The sequence below is a fragment of the Monodon monoceros genome, unplaced genomic scaffold, assembly GCF_005190385.1.
Source record: "Monodon monoceros isolate NGI ecotype Baffin Bay Population unplaced genomic scaffold, NGI_Narwhal_1 Super_Scaffold_21, whole genome shotgun sequence".
In the NCBI taxonomy this organism is placed as follows: domain Eukaryota; kingdom Metazoa; phylum Chordata; class Mammalia; order Artiodactyla; family Monodontidae; genus Monodon; species Monodon monoceros.
This window is the reverse complement of record NW_021703778.1, coordinates 169,624,414-169,641,807: the sequence shown is the minus strand read 5'-3', so window position 1 is coordinate 169,641,807 and position 17,394 is coordinate 169,624,414. Positions and strand designations below refer to the sequence as shown.

The following is a 17,394-nucleotide window of genomic DNA, read 5'->3' as shown; positions in this document are numbered from 1 at the left end:
ATCCGGAGCGAGCGCACGCCACCTCCCGCCCTGCTGACCCGCATCGCGCACGCCGGGAAGCTCCTGGGCCGCGCAGGCCGTTGGCTCCCCGGCCGGGCCGGGCCCCACCTTCCCGCAGCAGCACACACCCGGCTTCCTCTCCCGCCCGGGGCGGCGCGGGCGGGCGCACGAAGCACATTCTTTGTCTGCAGCGCCTCGGCAGCTCCCCCGCCCGCCCGCCTGCCTGTTATGTGCCTCCCGCCCCGCCCGCCCCAGGTCCGCCCAGCCAATGAAGCGCGGCGGCGGCGCGCAGGGCCCGGGGTGTTGTCCGAGCCTCGCCCGCCCGTTGGCTGAGCTCTGCGCCCCGCCCGAGCCCGGCCGGCAGGTCCGAGGGGCCGGACACGCCGACCGAGGTGAGGGACCACGGGCGGTGCGCTGGCGACAGCAAGGGCCAGCGAGCCGGCCAGCGAAGGACGTGCGCCCGGCGAGGAGTCGCGCGCAGAGCCTCCTTCGCCGCCGCCAGACCCCAGCCTGCGCGGTGCTCCGTGCCTGGAGGCGGCCAGGCCGAGTCCCGGCCCAGCAGGGCAGGGGGAGCCCTCGACGGCGACCAGCCCGGCGAGGGGCTAGAGAAAGAGGACAAGGAGGAAGGGCGGCCTCACCGAGGACCCGGCAATGGCGCTCGACTTTCTGGCTGGATGCGCTGGGGGTAAGGAGGCGGGCGGGTCCTGTCCGGGCGCGTGCGGGGGCCGGGAACGCCGGGCCGCCGGGGCGAGGCATCCGGGCTGGGAGGCCAGCCCACCTGCGAGCTCTCGGCCCAGTGGCTTACCCTGAGGCTGGGGATTCCTCGTCTGTAAAATGGGTTAACAGTGCTCTTGTCTCACGGGATTCTCGTGGGCGTGAATTGACGACAAGCCGGGAGGGCGCCTAGCACGCTGTCCGCGAGGGCAGGTGTCTTATAAGTCCTTCAGGGCACGTTCGGACGAGAGGCCTGGCGCTCCGGGACAGTACCGTGGCTGCCAGGGGACTGCCAGAAGGATGCCCCACAGCCCTCCTCGCCCGAGGCCAGCGGACGGCGAGGCCCCGAGCCCATTTCCCTCTCCCCCTCCCCCAGCCCGCGCCCACCTGGAGCAGGGTCCCCTCCCTCGACCCAAAAAGTTTGAAGCTGGCTCTACCCCCTCTCCCGTAGCCGTCTGGGTGGGGCTGGGGCCGGGGCCACTGGACGACGCCCTAGGGAGATGGCGTAAAAGGCGCCGGCACGACCCCAGGCACCGAGTCACGCTGTGGCGCCCCGCCCCCTTCCTACGTGGTTCTGCTGGTGGTTAGACTCCACCCGGCTGGCAGAGTGGGCCTGACACGCCGCGCGAGCTAGGCCTTGGTCTCACGCGTGCGTGTCACCGGAGCCGGGGCGTGGCGCTGGGGTCCTGTGTCCCCGGGAGGACCTGAGTCAGTGTGCTGTACGGGCTCTGCTGTGGCCTGACCGTTGGGCGTCGGCCTCTGCACTTGCCTCTCTGGCCTTTAGTTTCTCTGCTTTTACTTGTAGAGTTAATTTATTCAACAGGTATTCACTGGGAGCCAGGTTTAGCCCCCAGGAATTCAGCAGAGTGGACAGAAGTGGCAGGGCTCTGCCTCACAGGGAGAGGGCTGCTGGCTGGGTGTCCCCAGGCCCCATCCAGCCTCTGACACCAGGTGCTTCTCTTCTCCAGCACCTGCCCCTGTTGTCTTTAATAAAGCTCTCAGCTACCTGCCAGCCGTGGGCACCCTGGAGGAAGAGGAGAGCGTCTAGCATTTAAAGCAGTGCGTTGCTAGCTTCCTGTTCTGCAACAGAGGCGGGCTGGTGGAGAAGGGGGTGTGCCCAGGAAGTGTCCCAGACGGTCACCCAATCAGGCCTCCAGGCCCCAGAGCTTTCAGTAATTTGGGGAGCATTTCTCCCAAGCCCAGGGTGCCAGAGGAGACAGGAGGGGTTGGCCTCTGTGGACCCAGCTCTCAATCCCCCCCAACCCCATTCCACTCTCTGCTCTTCCTGTCCCCCTTGAGGGACCTCCCTGAGTGTCCTGCCACCAGGCCGCCGGCTTCTCCTGGGCCCCAGACCCTTCTCTACCCACCCCCAGTGGTGGCTCAGCCCCAGGGCCAACACCCCTTCCAACCCCTTTCCGCTAGGCGGAGTGTGGGTTCTTTCCCCAGAGGGGCAGGATTCCTTCTGTATTCACGCAGGCGTCCTGGGATCCATGGGGATTGGGCTGGGAACGCTCCTCCTAAGGCCAGGCCCATCCCCCCAGACACACTTGTTAAGTCCCTCTGGGCTCTTGCTTACCCAGGACCCTGCCCGGAATGCCTTCTGCCCATCCTCGCCAAGCCCACCTGGGAGAGATCCTGTCCAGGCCCCAGGGTTGGGGCAAGGCCAGGGTCCAGCACCCGGGAGAGCTGTAGGTACTCCACAGCCCCCAAACCGACTGCCCTACCTGGCTCCAGGTGGAAGCCTGGGGCTGGTGGTGCCCACCTTCTCCCGCACTGTGTGAGCGGTGACGGGAAAGGGTAGGAGAGACCCTCTCCTGGTATATTTGACCCAGGAGAAACCTAGGCCCTCAGAAGTGGAGAGAGGCTGCCAAGCTCTTCCCTTCCCCTAGCCTCATGGGCGCTAGGGGCCGGCCCACAGGACAGTGACCGGATTGTGTCCCAGGCCTGCCTTCCGGGCCCCTGGCACGGTCTGGCTGGAGCAGAGGGGCCGTCCAGGAACCTTGCGCAGGCGGCGCCCCTGCCTTGGGGCCTGGCCCCCAGAGGCTGCCTGGCTCCTTGGGGTTTGAGCTCCTCAAGGCCTGGAGGCTCAGGGCAGATGAAGGCTGCTTTTCCGCAGCTGGGGTGCCTCTTGATTTAGATTCCCCGGAGGAAGGACAGTACGTCACCTCTGATTGGCTGGGTGTGGGCCACGTGTTCAACCTCGCCTTTCCGGGGAGGTGCGGGTGGGACCTTGATTGCCAGCTTCCCTGAGGTCTCCCGGGGTGGAAGGGTCCCAATGCCCGCCTGCACTCCCCCACCACGGGTCAGTTCCTGGTCTGACCTTGGGCTCTGAATGGGGGTCCCCTTGCCACAGGCATGGATGGGAGGAGAGAAATTCAACCGTAGGCAGTGGGACCCTGCATATGGGGGACAGGTCAGTCACCCTGGTGCCCCTTCCCACCACTTCTTCTGCCAGGCACCTCCAGGACAGTGGTCCCACCTCCTGCCCTTGAGGGTCATGGGATGCGGGTTGCCCCTCAAAGGCCAGCTTATGTAAGGCAGTGGGTACCGGCTTTGGAGTTGGGAGACACGGTCCACTTTGGCTGCTGTGACTGTAGGCCCCTCTCAGGGAGATGGCCCTCAGGCTTCCTGGCTCTCAAGGTGACTGGGAGGTTAAAAGGGTAAGGATTTGGGGGACTGGAGGCCCTGATGGAGGCAGGCCCGTAGCCGACTCTTGTTTCTGTGGATAGAGATGTTTAGGGTGAGGGGGGCCAGCCCTTCGCCTGAGGGCCCTCAGATCAAGGGAGAAAATAGGAATGCAGCTGCCTGCTCTCGGAGCCCTTGGTGGGATTGAGGGGTGCCTCTCCCACCCCACAGGCTGATGAAGGCTGTTGCTGGCACCTGGGCAAGTCTGGGACCAGAGGCGGGGGCATCCACCCACAGGAAGGGGACCCCCACCCCAGCTGGGCCTGGCTGCAGGGGGCACAGCTGGAGAGAGAAGGAAGGCCAGGCAACACACCCCAGGCAGTGTTAGGTTTCCAGAACCCGAGGAGATCCAGTTACAGCCCACGAAAGGAGGTCCTAGAATTAGGATTTTCAAATTCAGAAAATTCGAAACATGAAATGAAAAAGAAGGTAGATCTCAAGCGATAAAAACAAAGTGTGTCTCGAAGATCAGAAACACAGAGGTGGAAGTCTCGAGGGGAAAGACAGGCTTGGGGTGTCTTTTCACCCACCTGTGAATGTTAGGGGTCCCAGAGGGAGAAAAAGGTCTGGAGACGATGAATAGATAATAGAGGAAATTTTCTCTGATCAGGAAAAGGCTAGTCTGCGCTGGGGGAGTTCCAGGCTGGGTTCTTTTAAAGAAAAAAGACACACCCTTGGTATCTCCTGGTGACATTCCCGAAATCTACAGATAAAATCTCAGTGGCTTCTTCATAGAATAAATAAGTTATTGATAAAGGAGAACAGACACGCTGACAACAGATTTCTCAACTGCACTGGAAACCAGAAGACTCTGGGACGTTGCCGCCCTTAGTGGCCTGGGCCCGGAATTCTCACCAGAGCACAGGACCGTTTTCCCTAACGGCATTGAAGAGGCGGATTTTGCAGATAAGCAGGAGTTCAGAGGGCATGTCTCCCACGTGTCACAACTGAGGGCCATAGTCAAGAAAGGCTCCAACGATCGGAGTAGAGACCCCGAGATGGCGGGAGAGGTGAAGAGGAGATGGGGTAGCCCCGAGTCCCGTGGGGTTTGTAGATCAGTGGAAGCTGGCAGGGTGGGAACCCCCTTGGGGGTAGGGTGAGGGCAGAGAGAGCCTCCTACTCTCACCCCATGGCAGGGACGGTTCTCACCCTGTTTCTGCATAAGGGCTATGAGTGTTCAAAAGCAGAAGTAACTCTTAGCTGAACTTAGAAATTAGCAAGCAGAAAGGGGATAAATAGTAGTTTGCCTGAACCAGCAAAAATGTGGAAAGGAAAGGAAAGGAAGTACATAGATCATGCCCATAAAATAAGACGGAATCATGTCAGATCTCTTGTCTTGGCAAAATCTGAGACTGCTGCAGTCCGGAGTAGAAACCAAAACCAGGCTGTAGATTGTGGAACAACTAAAACAAAGCAGTAAGACAAGGTTGAAAATTAGGAACTGGACAAAACTATACCAGACACACGTGACCAAAAACAAAGCAGGATTGGCAAAGCTAATATCAAACAAAGTGGATTTTAAGGTCCGAAGCATTAAGATGAAGAGGACATTATACAAGGATTAAAAATACAATTTATGGGGGAATTCCCTGGCGGTCCAGCGGTTAAGACTCCACGCTTCCGGTGCAGGGAGCACGGGTTCAATCCCTGGTCGGGGAACTAAGATCCCACATGCTGTGCGGTGCGGCCAAAAAGTAATAATAATAATAGTAATAAATAAATCTTTTAAAATTCAATTTATGAAGAAGCGTAGTAATTCCCGTTGACTCTGGGCATCCACGAACATGCTAACCAGCTCTGACAGGGAGCTAGCTCTGAGTGGTTAAGGAGGGCGGCTCCAGGGCCAGAAGGTTTGGGTCCAGATCTCCGTTCCACCGCTTACCTAGCTGTGTGGCATGGACATATTACTTTTCTATGCCTCAGTTTCCTCATCTGTAAAACGGGCTAATGGTCCTTTCTTTACATACATAAGAAAGAGAGTTGGTACACGGACAAAACTAAGAACGGTAACCAGAAGGTAGAAACGTTACTGTTTGTTACTCAACAAATGTTAGCCTGTTTAGTTGCTATATTTAATTATACATTTAAATATAGCAAAAAAAAAAGAACTGTAAGATGTACACACATGAAATTCTAGGGAGGAAAGCATGGGAGTCAGTGCAGCAGTTACCCGACCTCACTGAGCCTCACTTCTTCCATGAAGCAGAGTAACAAGACTGCCTGATTCACAGGGATGTTTGTAACCCACGCAGCACGCAGGACTCTGACAGGTGCTTGTGGGCCATTTGGAGGGGGAGCCTTTGTCCTCTGAGGGGGGCTGGATTTGGACACGTCCTGGACTGGTACATAACCAAGCATGAACGCCTCAGGTCCTGGGTCAGCACTTCGGGGCCAGGAGCAGCCCTGGGGAGGTTGATGTTCACACCTGTACAGGTGAGGAGAGTGATGCTCAGACACCGAGTTCTTTGTGAGCTCGACCAGCTGGTAAATGACAGAGGGAAAAATTCAAATCTGGGCGAGGGGCCGGCCCCAAGTCCAGAGCCCTGGAGCCCCCAGCCGTGCCAGGTATTTGGAGTGATGTGAGCATCTTAGAAATGGCGTGTGCAGCCTCCCAAGGGGGAGCTTCTGTTGTCACCTGCAGTGAGCAGCAGGGCGGAGGGAGGGTCACCAGCTTTGAGCTGGCCAGGTGCTGGCCTGACCTCGGGGCGGTCACCCTCACTTAACCTCACGCGGAGGATTAAGGGGCTCTCCGGATGTGCCAGGCACGTCCTTGCCAGAACCGTGCCCCACGCTGCGGTTTCCGAGGCATCTGGGTCACACGTCCTCCTTTCTCCCTCCAGGTGTGGCAGGTGTGCTGGTGGGACACCCGTTTGACACGGTCAAGGTGAGTCTCTCGTCGAGGTTTTATTCTCAGGCCCTCGTGGAGGCACAGACATTGGAGGGCGGCCTGCAGCGTCCTGGTGGCTGGACCCCCCTTTCCGGGCACCACCTTGGGAGCCCTTCCAAGGTCCTCCCACAGGTTCTAGAATGAAGGTAGAGTCAGGGTTCTTCTCCCTGCTGCCCAGGTGAGAGGCAGCTTGTCCACCGGGCCAAGTCGGCCTTTCCTCCCAGGTTTGTCCCTGCAGTCTCCCAGCTGGGGCTGAACTTGGAGGTCCATTCTGGGGCTTGGCCAGCTGGGACTGAGGGGCCGAAGGACAGGTTTCCTCCCACCCAGAGCAAGGGGCACCCCCCCCCACCCCGTCTTTACGCAGAACTCCTCCAGACAGCTTCCTGAAAAAGAAAGAAAGAAAGTTCAGGGAGAAAATACAGAAAAATCAAACCTTGTCAGCCTTTCCCGTGACCATGATCTTCACAGAGCGGTGGTGATCAGGGCTGAGAAACTGAGCGGTCGTTTCCCGAGGGCTGGTGTGCACCTGTAGGGTGCTGGTGGCTCCAGAGCATGGCCCCGGGGCTGGCGCCCAGTTCCCCCTCCGCAAGCCCACACCTTGGCACGTCGTCGGGCCCCAGGTTCTCCGGCACCTCAACGGAAACCAAGGAAGTCCGCATACCCAGTTGGAAATTCCCAAATAAGATTTCCCCCCTGTTTCTGGGGTTTTTTGGTCCTTCAGCTATAGCCACATCAGGACCCTTCCTTGCGGGCTTCCCCTGGGAGCCTGGTGAGCTGCCAGCAGCAGGCACTAGGCCAGACCTGGTGTCCCACTGTGAACACTGAACTTGGCATCTCTTCCCAGGGGGGCGAGGGCAGAGCGCAGGCAAGGATGTCATCCCTAGGTGGGTTTGAGAGGACTCCCTGTCTCCTCTTTCTTCAGGAACCCAGGTGTTCCTGGGCTGAGAACAAGTCTTGTGAACTAGGGCAGGGATTTTCTCCAGCACAGGCATGAGGGCCCTGCCTTATGCACTGGCTCTGACTTTAAAAAGGTCTGTCCCGGGAATTCCCTAGTGGTCCAGTAGTTAGGACTCCCCACTTTCACTGCTGAGGGTCCAGGTTCAATCCCTGGTCGGGGAACTCAGATCCCTCAAGCCACTCAGCAAAGTCTCCCCCACCCCCCCCCCCCCCCCCCCCCCAAAAAAATAAGTCTGTCCCTGGGCCTGTGCAGCTCCGGGCCCCCTGCCTGGCTGATCTGTCATGGGACTGTGGGCCAGTCACTTTACCTCTGGGCCAGCTGTTCTGACCTGCACAGTGAGGGGTTGGCAAGATTACTGAGGCCTTTGGGCCCGGTGCTCAACTGTGTAGTTTGTGCTGGGTGAAATGCTGGTTCCGAAGGTCGTGGAATTCCTTATTCCTTCCAAGCCACTCATCGAATTTGGGGAGGAGTTGGAAAGGCCAGGCTTTCTGGCCACTCAGCAGCCCCTGAGCCCCCATACGGGCCGGTGGAGAGTGAGGTGCTGGGGCAGCCTGTCCGCACGGCTGCCGGTGTCTGCCCAGCTGGCCACCCCCCGGAGCCTGCCCACGGGCCAGAGCAGCCCAGGACAGCCAAGCAGGGTCCACGTCATGCTGTGTTTCTGTCGCGTGTTCATGTGTTGTGAATGCCTCTCAGAGCTGCATCCAGCCAGGAAGTGTCTCCGATTCACTTCTTCAGCCCAGCTTTGCAGAGGCCTCTCTGAGCTAGGACTCAGCCAGGCCTGGCCAGGCCTTCTGCAGCTCCCCGCCCCCGGCCCCTTAGTCAGGCCCGCCAGGCTCGGGGGCACTTTGCTCTGGCGTCTCTAGCTCCCTCGGACCTTCTGAACCATGACCAGCACCCCCGGCAGTAATTTGAGCACAGGAGCCTCTGCCCCACTGGGTTCCTGCCCCCGGGACACCCCTCTCCCCCCACCTTACCTGGCACCTGGAGGGTGGGCTTTGAGGAGATCCATTTGGAACTGTGTTTTTGCCACCGTGGCCCACCAGCATCACATCTGGGCAAAACTGTCTTTAAAAAGCCAAGCTCTTGGTGTGCGGGGTGGTGTGGTCTTTGTGAACTTCCGCCATGGCGTACCAGGGCCGGGGCCGGAAGGTGCAGAAGGTGCAGGGGTGCATCCCATCGATCTTATCTTCCGATGCTTGCAAAATCTGGGATTCAGGTGTGGCTTTATGAGCAAGTGAATATGCAGATAGAGGGCTGTATCACTGGTTTTGATGAGTATCTGAACCTCGTATTAGATGATGCAGAAGAGATTCGTGCTAAAACAAAGTCAAGAAAACAGCTGAGTCGGATCACGCTGAAAGGAGATAACATTACTGTGCTCCAGAGTGTCTCCAACTAGAGATGATCAGTGAAGTGAGAAATTGTTGAGAAGGCAATACAGTGTTTTTAGGTGTCCTTTGTTAGAAGTGTAGTTCTAAAGCATTTATTCGTATTGTTTTGCTCACCTTTATGTTATTACCAGATGACAATAAATGCTGTGGGATTGTTTTTATTAAAATATTTACATTGTTTCCTTCTTAAAAAAAAAAAAAAAAAAAGCCAAGCTTTTTATTCGGAAGGGGGAGAAAACCCACCCCCAGCAATCACCACTGACACTCTTGTTCCACCCATGGGCTCAGGTACCATTAAATTGTGCTGATTCTAGAGACATTCATTTGGTTTGATTTAATGCTCTATCACCAATGGCCTTTTTTTTTTTTTTTTCTTTTTTACTGTTTTCCATTATAAAAGTTAAGCATTCTCAAAGAAAATTGGGAAACGTGATTTTTTTTTTTGATGGCTTTTTTAATCATCGGGTACATACACATTTTTTTCGTTGACTTTCTATTACAAAAGTAATGTAGGTCATAAAAAATGTTCACCGTAACAGAGACATATAAACTAAAAAGAAAGCAAAAACAAAAAGACAACAGTCCTTTATGTAACCTTTCCCCCAAACCTTGTTAATGATTTCTACCAAAAAACAGACATGTACACAGGCCCATATATATTGCTTGCTTTTGGCAAAGGTGGGATTTACTTCATAGCTCCGCGGTGGTTGTTTTAATTGAAGTGTCACACATGGAGAAATGTGCACACGCGCTCCGTGTACGAATCTATGAATCACCGTGAAGCACACACCTGGGAGAAGAAACGAGGCCGGTCCCCCCCGAAGCCCCCCTCCCCTCCTGACACCTCCGCCCTCCCCTTTTCCAGGCGGCCACCATCCTAATTCTCGTCTGTGGTCTGTTCTACCTCTTGAACCTCATGAACTCGGGCCTGGGCTCCGGAATGCACGCAGGGACACCCGTGCTTCATGCCCATCCACGCTGTCTTATGCGCGCAGGGACACCCGTGCTCCATGCCCATCCACGCTGTCTTATGCGCGCAGGGACACCCGTGCTCCACGGCCATCCACGCTGTCTTATGCACGCAGGGACACCTGTGCTCCACGCCCATCCACGCTGTCTTATGCGTGCAGGGACACCCGTGCTCCATGGCCACATCCACGCTGCCTTATGGCTGCAACATTGGCAGTCTGTTCCTCCAGGTCTTTGGGGCTAAAATCTGAGTCCAAAGTTTGGTTTTCCTCTGTTGCACCCAGAACCGCAGCCGCTGTCCGCAGACACACCGCCTTCGCACATGTTTCTGTGGGAAGGCCATTTTCTGTCCTGTGTCACTGGATGTGACAGTGTGACCAGGGACACCGTGTCTGAGCCCTCTTTCACCAGGGAACAGCCGGCCCGGGCAGGGGAGGGGGCGGGGAGGCTGGGGGCTGGCCTCGGGGGTCCCTGCCTGGATGTGATGTTGAAATTTTGTGTTGCTTTAACCGCCTTTACTTTCTGAGCTAGGGGCTGTCTCCATCCATAGCAAAATGTAACTTTGTAGATGAGCGTTAAGCCTCACCCCGGAGAGCGCTAGTAAGTACAGACCAGGTGAACCCAACGCTTCTCTTCTCTGTCGTTCCCCCCTCCCTGCCCCCCCCCAGTCAGACCCTGGGCCTGGACCCCGCCACGCCACGCCCCTCCCCACCCCCCATGCCCCAGAGATCTCTCCCCAGCTAGGGACAGGGAGGGTGTGAGGTGAGCTTGGGCCCAGCCCAGATCCTGGGGTGGGAGCCCTGGGGGCTGGCTGAGAGAAATCAGCCTCCTCTGGATCAGGGAGTCTTCACGTGGGGTCTCCCAGCCCCGTCGGGGAGCTGGGAGCCTCCGGGGCTTGTGTGCGAATGACCACTTTTCCAGGGGTGGGTCCCTCGGTCCTCAAATGACGTCCTGTCAAGACTTAAAAGACTCCCCCGAGGCATCTGAAAGTACAGCCTTGGAGGGAACAGCTCCGTTTCAGATCATGTCTGCTGACACAGCCCTCTTGGTGTCAGTGTCGGGGGACCACAGGAGGAAGAGACAGTCCCCCAGAGACCCCGGAACATTGAAGGGAAAATGAAGAGCCTCCCATCACAGAAAACAACCTGAGACAGAGCTCGTGGTGTTAATATGTTCTCCAAGCTCATCGAGTGGTTGTGCTTCTCTCCTCTGAGCTGGCAGCCAGGGCAGGGAGGGGTGCTGGGGTGAACGTCGCAGGGTGCCCTCGGTGGTCAGCTGCCCCTCAGAGCAGTGGCTGCCAGCTCTTGGCTGAGGTCCTCGTGTGCCGAGATGGTATATTCTTTTCTTCCTTACAAAACATTTCCTGTAAGTGCACTCGCCAGCACCCCTACCCCACCCTGGCCCCGACCAACGCAGCCACTCAGGTCCCTGGAGTGGACAGCCTGACCGAGTTGCAAAACATCTCTGAGCCTGTCTTCCCACCCTTGAAATGGGAGTGACCGAACCCACTTCAGCCAGTGATTATGCCTGTAATGGTGATAATCTCTGAGTCAGAGCCGGAGACCAGCTCCCGGAATGGGACCTAACCTAGCTCACCCCGACCCGCGTGACACGGATTCGGAGTTCAGGAAATGTGCTTCTGCTCTGCACTGTGGGGCCTGCGTATCAAGGACAGAGATAAGCTCTCGGTCAACAAAGAACGCTTTCACAGTGAGGTTCTGGCCCGCTGGGCTCCAAGGGCAGTGCAGCCTGATCCCCCAGGCCCCAGAGTTGCTGACACGGTCCCCAAGGAGGCTGCCAGCTGCTCTCCTGTCACCGCTTTACTAACTCATGACCACTGCCCTCACCGGGGGGCACTGGCAGAAACCAAGCGGAAGGCCCGCGAGGCCCGAGGCTCCTCACTTTCAGTGCCCATTGCGCGCTGCCAGCCCCTGATGAAGGGAGTGCGTGGTGGCATGTTAGATCCTGAGCCCCTTTGGCGTCGGCCACGATTTGCTACCGGGAGGGTGGGGAGGTCTCGAGAGATGTCTCATGGCCCACTGTCACTACACAGTGCAGAGATAGTGAAGCCGGGGTCTTGAGGACCCCTGCCCCTCTGCAGCTGGCTGTCCCTGTGACTGCCCGCTGATAGCCTTCCCTGAAGAGGCACAGACACCCAGCCCTGCCCCACCCTGGAACTCCTAAAGCCACAGAAAGCTCCCTGGCTCCCTGCCTTCTGGGTCTGGCCTCGGGCCTCCTGGAGAGAGCGCCTCCCCGGGTGTCCCGAGTGCTGGCCCCGGGGAGCTGGGCGTCCTGGCTCCACTAGCCCGCCTTTCACCGGGCCCTCCTTCCAGGTGCGGCTCCAGGTCCAGAGCATGGAGAAGCCCCAGTACCGAGGGACCGTGCACTGCTTCCAAGCCATCATCAAGCAGGAAGGCGTGAGTGGCCTGGGGCCAGTGGGGGTGTGGCGGGGAACCAGCCTCTGGGATGCTGCCGTCCGCAGACCACAGAGCTGGAAGAAGAGGCGTCGGGGCAACTGTCGGGCAAATCTGGGCTTTGCGAATGGCAGGGTGCAAGTGCCCAGGCCTCTCAGATTGAGGGCTTCGGTTCTACTAAAATTCTGCTTGATCCTCGTGTACCGCTAGGGTGGGCCGGGGCAGCCGCCAGCTGCGTGGAGGGTACCTGGAGAGGTGGGCTTGGGCAACCCCAGACTCCAAGCGGGAACGCCCCTGACGCGTCTCTGTGCGCCCCGCAGGTGCTGGGCCTGTACCGCGGCCTGGGCTCGCCCCTCCTGGGGCTCACCTTCATCAACGCGCTGGTGTTCGGCGTGCAGGGCAACACCCTCCGGGCCCTGGGCCGGGACTCGCCGCTGAACCAGTTCCTGGCGGGCGCGGCGGCGGGCGCCATCCAGTGTGTCATCTGCTGCCCCATGGAGCTGGCCAAGACGCGGCTGCAGCTGCAGGAGGCGGGGCCGGCCCGCACCTACCGCGGGCCCCTGGACTGCCTGGCGCAGGTCTACCGGCGGGAGGGCCTGCGCGGCGTCAACCGGGGCATGGTGTCCACGCTGCTGCGCGAGACCCCCAGCTTCGGTGTCTACTTCCTCACCTACGACACGCTGACACGCGCGCTGGGCTGCGAGCCGGGCGACCGCCTGCTGGTGCCCAAGCTGCTGCTGGCGGGCGGCACGTCGGGCATCGCGTCCTGGCTCTCCACCTACCCCTTGGACGTGGTCAAGTCGCGGCTGCAGGCTGACGGGCTGCGGGGCGCCCCACGCTACCGGGGCATCCTTGACTGCGTGCGCCAGAGCTACCGCGCCGAGGGCTGGCGCGTCTTCACGCGCGGGCTGGCCTCCACGCTGCTGCGCGCGTTCCCCGTCAACGCCGCCACCTTCGCCACCGTCACCGTGGTGCTCAGCTACGCGCGCGGCGAGGAGGCCCGGCCCGAGGGCGATGCCGTGCCCGCCGCCCCGGCGGGGCCCGCCTTAGCCCAGCCCTCCAGCCTGTGACACCCGGGGCCCCCGGCACCCGAGGGCCCGACCTCTCCCGAGGCCGCTTTTCCAAAACGCAGCCTAGACATAAATTGGGCCCCCGACGCCGACTGCCCTGCACCGGACTCCCAGACCCCGTGGGCTGTGGACTCCATCAGACCTGGCTTGAATTCCACGCCCAAGCTGGGTGACCCTGGCCACAAATTTGACATCCTCGGTTTTCTCCTCTGTGAAATGGGGATCCTCATGCCCACGTTGTACAGTCAGGAAGCTCAGAGATGATGCCCCTGCGGCGCCCAGCCTGGCACTGTTAACTTGGAGTCTTCTAGAAACACGCCAGCCCTTTCCTGGGATCCCAGCCACACCACCATGGGGTCTCTGATGACCCACCCATGAGCTTGCCAGCGACTCGGTAACGCTGCAAATCCTCCACCTGGCGGAGCTCTCGGGACACTTCTCGGCCACCTGTCCAGTCTGTGTTAGGGACAGAGAGGCAGCTCAGGGGCTCCTGGTGTCATAGAGCTGAATCCTCTGCTAGTGCACCCCAGCTTCTCCATGTGGCAAGGCTGGGAATACCCCTACCCCTGACGCTCCCACTGGAGGGTAATCTGGGGGACCACTAAGAAGCCATGAGACCTTCTGGAAGCTCCGTATTGGCCTAGGGGCCGGGGTGGGGGAGTGGGCACAGGTCAGCGGGAGGGGAGATCTCAACAGGTAAATACAGCCATGGCAAGGAGAAGTCTTTTCACCCTCTGGGCTTTCAGGCTGCCCATCTGTAAAATGGGGACGTGGGTCAGCGGATGTCTGGGGCTCTGGCCCACTACCAACGGCCAGGAACCAATACCAGGGTTCCCCAGGAAATGGTGTCTTTCCCAGGCAACCTCAATGCTTCGTGTCCCTGTGAATCATCGCAGGGCCTGTAAGTGGGCACAGGTACCGCCAGTTTGGGCCCTTCCAGGCCGAAGGGCATCTGAGCCCACGCTCCAGGGGCTGTCACTAGAAGCAGGGCTGTGGTGTGAGCTCAGGGCAGCCCGGGCGCATCCAGTGCATCATGGCCGTGAGAATGGGCGGGAAGGAGGATGCTTCTGCACAAGTTGGAGGTGACTGTGGCCTCCTTTGCCCCGAGTGGCGCTCAGCCTCTTGGGCAAAGTGATAAACTCTCCCAGGAGGCAGGCTGTGCTCAAGGAAGGACAGGACTCCCACCTTGTACACGTGGCATCATTGTTGTACAGAAACCACCAAGGGAATAAAGTGTTCTTTGTTTTTTTAAGACAGCGGGGCTTTGTGTATCATAGAGGAAGAGGTCTCAGTCCCACCCCGACACTGGAGTCAGAGGGGCCAGCATGGTGGTGGTCTGCCTGACCTGGGCCAGCTACGGGGTACCTCCAGACCCTCGGTTTCCTCATCTACAAGATGGGGCTAATGGAGGCGTGAGGATTAAGGGAGTACAGCTCACAAACATGCTGAGCACAGTCTCAGCCGGGCAGCAAGCGCTTCTCCGTGACTGTTGTGACCGGGTGATGGGAGGCCTGGTTCCCGCCCATCCTCCCGCTGGGCAGGGCAGGCGGCCTGTGCTAGGAGCTCTCTGCAAGTACTGAGGTGGGAGGGCTCAGGGGACACTAGCTGAGGCCAGACTCGGCCTCCCGGAGGAGGGGAGGTCTGAGTGGAGCTCTGAAGGGCGAATGGACCTGTCCCTCTGAGGTTAGACCTAGCCCAACCTAAGTGGTCCGAGAGGGCTTACTGGAGGAAGCCTCGCTTGCCAAAGGAGTGTCTTCATGTCTGCCCACCCCCACTTCTGCCCAGCCTCCTGCAGTCAATCCTGGACACGCTGAGTCTCCACAGCTACCAGCCTGGACTCTCCTTCCAACTGCTGAGCCAGAAGCTCCCGCCCGCCTGCAGAGGAGGGCAGGAGAGAGGGCCCAGCTTCCGCTCCAGGAGGGGGCCAGCTCTCCTGTGCCTTCACACCCCGTTGAATCCCCAGCATCAGCCTGTGACGTCAGGCTTGTCTGCAGCTTCCGGGGACAGGAGGGTGGGAAGGGGCTGGCTGGTGACCCCGGGCAGGGTGTCCTCAGACATGTCACAGGCTCTGTTAACCCAGCGGTGTTCCCCCTGACCCCCGGGTCCCAGGCAGCAGCTCCTTCCCCCGTGAGGTTCCTCTGGCCTCTCTCTCACTTCTCTTCCCTCTGAAAGAAACCAGGCAATTGCTAAAGCCCAGGGTCCCCCACTCCCATCCATGCTGCGATGGTTAAACGTTACCAAAAACTCTGGCGGGAGGAGGGGTTGGGAGAGGTGTAGGGTTTGTGTGGATTTTTTGACATTTTATTTTCTCCCTGATTTGAATTTTTGCTTGTTTTATTTGCAACGAATACTATATTAACATGGTACAAAGTAAAAAATGCAAATGGAACCCAGGCTATGCTGCGAAGAGAAAAACCGGGTCCCCGCCTCCTCCCAGCTGTGCACCCCTCCCGGCACGTCCCAGGCGAGTCCCAGCACGTGGGAACATCCACGCTCCTGCAAAGCACGGCCCAGGTACTGACCGTTCTGTTCTTTGCTTTTTTCAGTTGACAATTATCTTGGAGATTGTAGCAGTTTCCCAGGGCTGCCATAACAACGGCCCACAGATTGTGTGGCTAAAACAACAGACATTTATCCTCTTAAGTTCTGGAGGCCAGAAGTGTGAAATTCAGGTGTCAGCAGTGTTGGTTCCTTCTGGAGGTTCTGAGGGAGAATCTTTCCTGGCCTCTTCCAGCACCTGGTGGCCAGCAATCCTTGGCTTGTAAGCACATTGCTCCTCCAGTGTCTGCCTCTGTCTTCATGTGCCCTTTTCCCCTGTGGGTCTCCGTCTTCTCTCCCCAGCCCCACCCCGGAACTGCACGGCTTGCAGGATCTTAGTTCCCCAACCAGGGATTGAACCTGGGCCCCCGGCAGTGAAAGCGGGCATCCTAACCACTGGACGGCCAGGGAATTCCGTCTTCTCTTTTTATAAGGACACCAGGCGTTGGCTTAAGGGCCCACCTACTCCTGGATGACCTAACTAATAACACCTGCAAAGACCGTTTACCAATAAGGTCACATTCACAGGCACCTGGGTTAAGAACCTCAACACATCTGTTCAGGGGACTCAATTCAACCCACAGCAGACACCTTTCCTTATCAGTGTGTTCCAGTTGGCCATGTTTTTGTGAACAGTTGCATGGCCTTTCATCGGGTGAGCATTCCTTACTTTATTCTTTCAGCTACGCTTGGGACAGTAACTAGATGGGGACAGCTGAACAGTCTTGGAGGAAGGGCAACAGCTGACCAGGTCACAGAGGGACAGTGAGGCTGGAGCTGAGGGGGCAGATTTAGCCAAGGCCTGGGAGGGAGGACGGGAAGGGTGGCGTGGCAGACGCTCCCAGGTACCTAGAATCCCAGTTTGTTCTGTGCTTCAGTGTGTCCAGAAAAACAAACAAACAAACAAACAAAAACACCATTCCAGACTCCCTTGCAGCTAGAGGTGGCCATGGGTCCCAGATCCTGCCAGTGAGATGAAAGCTGTGGCTGGGGCTTCTGAGAAAGCTTTGTGAAAGGGACACACGCAGCTGTGACACATCCCTTGCCCTCTGACCCTGCCCCCTTTTACTGATGAAATGGGGACAGGATGCCTGCAGGTGCAGTGGGGATAGAGCTGGCCCCGTGGCCTTGGTGGGCCACTGAACCAGCTTGGCCTGGGGAAGGCCAGTCACACACTCTTCCTTGGTTTCTCTGTCATTTGTAGCCAAATGCATCACGACCTGGTAAGGAGCTGGCAGGTTTTGCCCGGGGTGGGGGGTGATCTGGGTCATGCCTTAAAGACCCCCCCAGGAGGCTGTGAGGTGAGTGGGCTACACTGGGCAAGAGGAGGCAAGCCTGGGTGGGGGCATCTGAGCCAAAGGGCAGTTCCAGGCTGGGAAGGGAGGGTGCCAGTGGCAGGTGGGCAGGGCCACTGGGGAATGAAGGGAGACAGGTGAAGCCCCCATGCAGTTTGAGGGAAACCCCGAGTCAACCCACCAACCGTTTTCCCCGATTTCTGCAGCACGGGAGGCCGGCCGTGGGGAAGTGTGTCCTCTTCCCCGTGCCCCTTCACGCCTCTCTCCTTTTCCTTTTTTATCCCTTTGGGCCCCAGGCACAGGGAGTGAACAAAGCATGCCCCTCCTCCTGACACTGTCCTCACTGGCCCGACCTGGCCTGCCTTCACTGACGTAATCAATTCTCCTGGTCAAAAGCCCCTCGCCCCACACAGAGCTGGGGCCTTCATGGCTCCCCCATGGGGGGCGGGCTCCTGTGACTGCAGGAACGACGG

The 17,394-nt window shown here is 58.6% G+C and overlaps 1 protein-coding gene and 1 pseudogene across 3 annotated transcripts; both read left to right on the top strand.

Moving 5' to 3' along the window:
* The first annotated feature begins 428 nt into the window (after positions 1-428).
* Positions 429-17,107, top strand: SLC25A29 (solute carrier family 25 member 29). Of its 3 annotated transcripts, none has more exons than XM_029236475.1 (5): positions 429-685; positions 6,240-6,283; positions 11,938-12,021; positions 12,339-15,602; positions 16,155-17,107. In XM_029236475.1, the coding sequence occupies exons 1-4, from the start codon at positions 652-654 to the stop codon at positions 13,086-13,088; spliced, it is 912 nt and encodes a 303-aa protein (XP_029092308.1). In that variant the 5' UTR covers positions 429-651; the 3' UTR covers positions 13,089-15,602; positions 16,155-17,107. The 3 variants fall into 3 exon arrangements, with proteins under 3 accessions (XP_029092308.1, XP_029092307.1, XP_029092309.1); XM_029236474.1 differs by lacking the exon at positions 429-685 and adding an exon at positions 5,502-5,669; XM_029236476.1 differs by lacking the exons at positions 429-685; positions 6,240-6,283 and adding an exon at positions 8,986-10,204.
* On the top strand, positions 8,128-8,842 carry LOC114903583 (annotated as a pseudogene).
* Positions 17,108-17,394: the final 287 nt, after the last annotated feature.

Excerpts from the sequence above, each read along its gene's own strand:
- SLC25A29 (XM_029236474.1), top strand. The coding sequence starts at position 5,633 with ATGTTTGTAACCCACGCAGCACGCAGGACTCTGACAG. Across the intron at positions 5,670-6,239 it reads AGCACGCAGGACTCTGACAG|GTGTGGCAGGTGTGCTGGTG; the intron begins GTGCTTGTGGGC and ends TTCTCCCTCCAG. Across the intron at positions 6,284-11,937 it reads ACCCGTTTGACACGGTCAAG|GTGCGGCTCCAGGTCCAGAG; the intron begins GTGAGTCTCTCG and ends CCCTCCTTCCAG.